General features: G+C 33.7%; 1 protein-coding gene across 4 annotated transcripts; it reads left to right on the forward strand.

The window, feature by feature from the left end:
- Positions 1 to 2,987: 2,987 nt before the first annotated feature.
- On the forward strand, positions 2,988 to 6,432 carry LOC110425856 (pre-mRNA-splicing factor). 4 transcript variants are annotated; one of them, XM_021440920.2, is made up of 5 exons: positions 2,988 to 3,280; positions 3,391 to 3,443; positions 3,556 to 3,951; positions 4,057 to 5,766; positions 6,136 to 6,432. In XM_021440920.2, exons 3-4 carry the CDS (start codon positions 3,590 to 3,592, stop codon positions 5,744 to 5,746), a joined length of 2,052 nt encoding a protein of 683 aa, XP_021296595.1. In that variant the 5' UTR covers positions 2,988 to 3,280; positions 3,391 to 3,443; positions 3,556 to 3,589; the 3' UTR covers positions 5,747 to 5,766; positions 6,136 to 6,432. The 4 variants fall into 4 exon arrangements, with proteins under 4 accessions (XP_021296595.1, XP_021296596.1, XP_021296593.1 ...); XM_021440918.2 differs by having other exon boundaries at positions 2,989 to 3,280; positions 3,391 to 3,457; XM_021440921.2 differs by having other exon boundaries at positions 2,988 to 3,443.
- The last annotated feature ends 1,108 nt before the right edge of the window (positions 6,433 to 7,540 follow it).

Genomic DNA, 7,540 nt, shown 5'->3' on the forward strand with positions numbered 1-7,540 from the left:
TTAACTAAAATAACTTAAATAACTACTCAATAAGTAATCAAACTTAAACTAGAAAAATACCTAAAATGTTATGATCTAAACCTACAATATCAAAAGTTTAGTTACTTAAGCCCTCAAAATGTATCGAAATAACTCTATATAATATAGTTATCTTCAATGAGCAAATTTAACTCTTAATTTTATTATATCAAAAAAGGGGATATTATTGGCTTAATTCTTGTTTTGAAATGACAAAATTAATTGAACTCAATGAACTTTGAAAATAAAAGAAAAATGTTTTTGAATATGAAGAAAATTCTTAAAGGAGTTTTAAAGCTAAACTTAAAAGAAAGATATATTGAAATGCTTTGAATGTTTTTTTTTTTTAAATGCTTTGAATGTTTGAACATGTTTTAAATATGAATGATCTTACTCTTGAACTTAAAGAAATATTCCTTAATTTTCTCAAAGATCTCTTGTTTACAAAATTCAAAGTGACAGCCTAAGAATCAAGTAGTCAAAAGAATGACTTGACTTTTAAATGAAAAAAAAGCAAAATATATTTCTTTGATTAGAGAAAAAATCAATTTTATAGAAGTAGAAGTCAGTTCTTAAGTAGAGATCAATATTGATAAATCGATTCTTAAAAAGAAAGAAGTTGATTTTTGAAAGATAAAAGCTTCAAGATTTGTGAAGAACTAAAACCTCAAAGACAAAGAACTTATTTTAAAAAAATAGAATGCAGAAGGAAGAAAAAAAAAAGAATAGACTTTATATAGAGAATATATTGGTTTTTGAAGCATTAAAAGTACAATTCAGAAACTTGGTGACCAAGAAAGAGATGGTACAACTGGACAAAAGTGGACTAGCAAAAATAAAACTTAAATTCAAATTTTGGCTCTTGACCATTGTGAAAAATGGACACGTTAAGGCAAAAGAATCAATTCTCTAAGATTGTAAAGGTGTCACTTTTAAACTCAGTTGTTGAAGAGCTGACATCGCAAAATAGATGAATTGCTTCTCCAAATATGGAAAATTACAGACTTTGCAAAAAATTGACAATTCAATAGCAAAGAATCAATTTTGCGTATGCTATGGAATTGTGTAAGGTGGCTAAAACATACAAAAAATGATTCAAAATTCACTCCTATGGGCAAGAAATCTCAAAGGCTATAAATACCTACCTTGAGAATGTTAAAGAAAGGGATTTTGGAGGAATTTGAAAGAATTTGAATCATCTTTGAAGAAGAAAAGAATGGAGCAACAAGAAAAAAAGCTGTGAGTAGACAGTTTCCATCTTTGAGAAAGAGTAGAGCCTAATGATCACATTTTTATCCTTCAATTGATCTTTCTTGAGCTTGAAACCTTCTTTAATCATCCATATCTTTAAAAAAGCTCTCACCTTTCTAATCCTAAATTCTTTATCAACTTTCTAAAGGTTTTGAGTTAGAGATTATTTAGAATTTACTATTGTATTAATTATACCTCCAAGCAAAAGGTAGTGGGGTTTTATCTTATGCATTAAAAGGCTACATCTTATGTACAGGTTGTGCTTGAACTTGACAAAGGCAGTGCCTTGATAAAGGTTATGTATGATCTTGCAAAAGGTATGTTGTAGAAGTTATACTTAATCTTGCTAAAAGTATGTTGTAAAGGTTACGCTTGAACTTGTTGAAAGGTGAAAAGCCACATTCGTGAGAAAATTCATCAAACGATTAGATTCGAGATATATATGAATGATATTGACTTATCATATTTTCTTTAAGAGATTTTTAATAGTCAAAATCAAATTTGAATTAGCATTTATTTCATCTTTTTCTATTTGAATCACCTATGCAGTGGTTTTGTTGACCATAACCAAGATCACCTTACAATATCTCTTATCCTATACCATCGACAAATCTTAATAAACACACTCATAATTTTGCTCGATATGCAAAATAGGTTACGAGTTTGACCAAAATATCGCATTTCCAATTCTTAAAGTGATCACAAACAACCTTTCTTGTAGTGGATTGAGGAATGAAGTTCAATGAGCTCCATCAGTGTTAAGTAGCAATAAATTCTTTATTATTATAATTCTAAATAATGATTAATTTAATTAATTAATTATTGGAGATTAAATTTTATAACCATGCAAACCCTTTTGTGCGATCCTCATTTATCTTTCACTCTAAGAAATTACTTTGGAATTATGTCTCTACACATTCCAAGCAATTTCCTATAATTAAGATTAATTCTAATTAATCATAATTAATTATCTTATTCAATGTAAAATACATTAATAAAAACATAAAGAAAATAACATGTGCTTAAAAATATAAAAAGGGTAAAAAGGCTCACTCCAATCATTTGGTTAGTAGCTCAACAAACCTTGAACTTTCCTATATGGTAAGGATGAACAAAATTAGATTGAACTAATTATTCAATTGAATAGAACGTGATTTATAAAAAATAATTCAATCCTATTAATCCATTGGATCTATTAATCAAAAAAATTTGATTTAATTAATTTATTTGATTGGTTCTTTGTTTTAAAATTTTTGAAATGAATCAAGCAAAGAATCAAACTAATAAATATATATATATTTATATAATATTATGTATATTATTTTTAAATTTATATAAAAATATATTTTTATTATTAATTTTAATTTATATTTTATAAATATAAATAAAGATTATAAATTTTAATATTATAATTTATAAAAAATAAAATTTTAATTTTTATATTTCAAAATCAAATCAATCAAATTAAACAAATAAATATACATATAATATTATGTATACTATTTTTAAATTTATATAAACTATATATTTTTTATTATTGATTTTAATTTTATACTTTAAAAAAATAAAATTTTAATTTTTATGTTTCAAAATCAAATCAATAAAATTAATTTAACGTGTGATCAATTTTAATTAAATTTTTAAAAAATATTTAATCTATTTAAACGTATCAAATAGTCCAATTGCTCATACCACAGCCAGATGGTAGTAAGGCTCGTCCTCTTCTCCTTTGGTCATTCTTTCTACTAAACGGGGTCGTTTGGTGCCGCCCTCCTTCTATTTATCAACCCCTCTTCCCTATCTCCTAAATCTCCGAATAAACCGATCCTCCTGATCCGTCGTCCTTATCAGCCGGCGGACTTCCTACGCTATCCACTCATCTGTCACCTTACTTTCCCTTTTGAACCGAACAAAAGCAAGCCCTAAAAGATCCCATAACCTGAAAACCAATAACTCCCCAAAGAAAGCTCGAAGTTGAGCCGCCTCGGCTGTGAACCCTCCTTTTGTTTTTGTATATATATTTTTTGCTTCTTCCCTTTTGGCTGTGTTTGGCTGATTGTGATTTGGGCTGCTTAGTTTTCTAGGGTTTTTGATTTTGCGTCTTCTTTTTTTTTTTCGCAGGGAATTTCTCTGCCTTCGATTTGGAAGTCAGTTGTGCAAGAGAGACACGATCCGTGAGTAAATCTCCGTGAGTTTCTGTTTCTTTTCTGCTTCTGTTTTTTTTCTTCAGTTTTCTGTTTTTAATTTCGTTTGAAATAACCATGCTAACCATAAAAGCGATTGCAGAAATAGAGGAGTTAAGGTTTTGAAAATTTCCTAAATGTACAACGGAATCGGACTGACCACCCCTCGGGGGTCGGGCACCAACGGCTATATCCAGAGCAACAAGTTCTTTGTAAAGCCGAAGACGAATCGGGTAACCGACGCTACCAGGCCTTTCGAGGCTGGTCAAGGCACCGCTGGCCTCACCACTAAGAAGCCCAATAAGGAGATCCTCGAGCACGACCGCAAACGTCAGATTGAGCTCAAGCTTGTGATTTTAGAAGATAAACTCACTGAGCAAGGCTACACTGAGTCTGAGATCGCTGATAAGCTCATCGAGGCTAGGAAGTCTCTTGAAGCTCAGCAAGAGAAAGATGAAGAAGAAGGAGAAGTTATACCCACCCCTACTCATCAGAAAAAGTAAATCATCATCTTAACTTTTTTTTGGTATTTTTAGATTATTAATTAATTATTTATGAATTAATATTTATTTATTTATTCTTTTTTTTTTTGGTGATGGGTCAGGGTTTCGGATACACAAACTCACCAAGTTGCTGCGAGGAAGGAGAAGCAGATGGAGACCCTGAGAGCTGCTCTCGGGATAGGGATCGGACTTTCTGAATCAGCTGCTCCTTCTTTGATGAATACTGATAAGCGTGAGCATGCCTTTCTGGATAGAGAGCGTCCTATTGCTACTGCTCTGGATGTGGATGATGTTAAGGTGAAGACGGACAAGAGAAAACGCCAAACAGGTGGAGATGAAATTGAGGAGTCAAGACACCAGAAAAAGAAAAAGGAGAAGAGTTCTAGGCATCATGACAGTGATGCTGAAACAGATAGTAGTATAGAGTATTTGAAGAAAGCTGCTCACAGGAAGAAGAGTCGTAAGGGTTATGATAGTGAAAATAACTCTGATGACTTTGCCAGTGGCCGGAAGAAGAAAAAATTGGCTAAGAAGCATGATAGACGCAGACCCCGTGATAGTGATGGTAACAGTGATGATTCTGATTCTGATTCAGATACGAAAGATGATGAAACTGACAAAAGAAATGTGGACAAGTACAGAACATCTCGTAGGAGACATGACTCTAGTGAGGATGACTCTGATACCAATGGTGTGAAAGAAAAGAAGAGAGGTGAAGAACAAGGACAAAAGATTGAGTTGAGTGGTAGCCACAGGAGAAGAAGGGACAAAAGCATGGATAGTGAATCTGATTCTGATTCTAATGGAACAAGAGATCGTAAAAAGGAAACCATTAAGAAAGGTCGTCATAGCTATGATGCAGAAGAGGAGAGTGATTCTGATACTGCAAGTGATGAAAAAGTAGAAAAAAGTAGGCTAAGAGGTAGAAGACATGATTCAGATGATGATGAAGATTCTCGTTCCTCTTATGATAGGAAAATTGGCAAGGTTAGAGCATCAAAACTAAGAGTTGGTAAGAGGAGATCAGTCTCTTTGACAGATGATAGTGATTCAAGTTCTAGTGATAAGGATTCTGACAGCAGTGATCAAAAGTATAAAATAATTGGCAAGAGGAATGTTGACAAAGACAGAAGAGGTCTTGGGGTTACTGCAGACAATCGTGGTGGTAGAGGTAGTCAAGAAGATAGGGAGTTTGCATCTGGTGCAGCCAAGAATCAGGAGAGAAGGGGAAGGACTTTTAATAAGGATGATAGCTTGCGAAAATCAGAGAATAGTAGGGAACTGATGAAGGGTAAGAGGAAGCTTGACGACGAATACACTGATGAGCAACCGGAATCAAAGTCAAGAAGTCGAAACTTAGGAAAAGAGGTGGAGTATGAAAGATATGACCCAAAGGTTGATTCTAGGTTAGTTAGGTCTGGAGGAGAGTTTGATGGTGACAATCGTAAACAGGATGACAGAATTCAGAGTAAGATCAGTGAACCACATCATGGAAGTAGGAGGAATGATTGGGATTATGAAGACCGGAGAGGTGGTAGAAGGCAGGGCATGGATGAAGAAGAACCTCGAGGGAGAAAACATGCAAGAGATGAGATGGACGACCATAAATATAGAAGTCGTGGAAGGGATGAGGAGCAGCAGTATGGAAGCCGCAGGCAGAGAAAAGGGGAGGAAGACGAACGAGGAAATAAAGGTCATGTGAGAGATAGACAGTTGGATCATTCTGTGAAGGTGGGATATGATGATGCTCGGTCTAGTGAGAGAAGATCACGGAGAAATGACCGGCGGTGATGGTAGTCAGGGAATAATTGGTGAGTAATACGATTCCTTATATTTGGTTATCTGTTACTTTTGAATTGCAACTGCAATGAAGGCCTTGGGCAAGTTTTGTTACTGTTTTAGATTCAATTGCTCTGTTTCTAAACTATACTCACATAGACAGTGGTCTCAAGTATGTCATAGTTTACTTTTGTGCCAATCCATATTTTTCATTTTTATGCATATTCGTCGGTTGCTTCATTCACGAAGAAAACAAGGGATTTTCAATTCTGACATGTTACGTATAAAAACCTTAATTTTTGTGTCGATTCTTTGTTTTTGCCTGGCTGATTATATATATATATATTGAGAGCTGACTTTGTTTTAACTTTTTTTCCGTTTCTTTTGCTTGCTTTGTGAAGGTTGAAAGTATGAATTGCAACTACTTTGAAGGCTTTATGGAGGCAGGGCAGACCTTTTTCTGAATGTGATGGAAATGGAATGATATTTGGTGTGTTTTTTTTTTCTTTTTTTAACCTAATTTCCCTTTTGTCGGTTTACTTGGTTGTTTTGTACAAGAACAAGGGAATTTATCATATGCTGAGTGATGGATTGTTCTGTATATTTGGGGAAGTAGTGTTGTTTTGTATGGAATACTAGCTGCATGTCCCATATTTTCTTGTTTAATATTTAGTTATTGCTAGCTGCTATGAAATTAAGCAAGGAGTGAGAAGTATCCCCACCATGCCCTCAGTTTTGTTTTTCCAGGAGGATAAAAATATTAGAGTTTGAAAATTTGGCATCATAGTTGATCCATCCTATGGACAGGAAGTATAACAGACTCTGTCAAAATCTCATGATCACTATTGAGAACATTTGGGAGCTAAAACAATTCTGTCATGAACTTGGGTATAGTAGGCAATGTATTTTGATTTTGTTAAAATATTAAATAAAAATTAGTTTCTAATATTTTGATTATATAATTAATTAAAATGGTTGTCTTTATATATAATTTATATTACATATAAAAGGAAGCTCCAAGTGGCTTCCACACTTAAAAGCTGCTGGCATATGTTTTACAATTGCATTCGATATAGAATAACAGTGATTTCATTCATCGGGCTTTGCCCATGATTGTCTTCCACCAAACACAGAACCTGGAAAGTTAGACCAAATATTTGAGCTGATGGATGGATGGATATTCAAAGCTGGCATGCAAAGTGACAGTTCCCTCCAGGACGTTGTCCACTCTTCTCTTCGTCAGCAGTAGTATGTGACGTGACATACTTGCTTGTCCTCTAAAGGTTATTTTAGTATTTGACGAGGATTATGAATGGAATAACAATATACTGATACCAACCCTCCTATAGCTCCACTCTCCATCGAGGACATACCAAGGGATTGTACATCACATTGTAACACTGCTGCATTTTTTCTTTTTAAGAATTATATTCTCAAGTAAGATTGCTAGAGAACCTAAAGAACGGCAGCATGTTATTTCCTTGTTTAGCCAATCGACCGGCTGTGATCATAACAGCTCTCAGACAAACTATCAGAAGACTAAACAACCGCCAGCCCCTCCTCATCATAACATAACATTACAAGCATTACTATCAACTGAAAAATGGTATATTGGGTTGCTGCCAACTACTACTAGTGGGGCTGCTCAACGGTTTTTGAGTTCAAGTCACAGCCTATACTTGCATTGATGCTCGGTTACAAGATAAAAGCAGTGGAAAACAGAATGATTCATTCACCCTGACGATTGGTCATCATTAAATTGAATAATTTATTTAATTATTTATTCTCTTTATATACATATATATA

Source organism: Theobroma umbraticum, unplaced genomic scaffold (genome assembly GCF_002168275.2).
Source record: "Theobroma umbraticum cultivar Fairchild unplaced genomic scaffold, ASM216827v3 scaffold_12.1, whole genome shotgun sequence".
In the NCBI taxonomy this organism is placed as follows: Eukaryota; Viridiplantae; Streptophyta; class Magnoliopsida; order Malvales; family Malvaceae; genus Theobroma; species Theobroma umbraticum.

What these genes read in the sequence shown, in the direction of transcription:
- LOC110425856 (XM_021440921.2), top strand. Translation starts at nt 3,590, where the DNA reads ATGTACAACGGAATCGGACTGACCACCCCTCGGGGGTCGGGCACCAAC. An exon ending in ACCCCTACTCATCAGAAAAA is followed by an intron (nt 3,952 to 4,056) that starts GTAAATCATCAT and finishes GTGATGGGTCAG; the next exon opens with GGTTTCGGATACACAAACTC.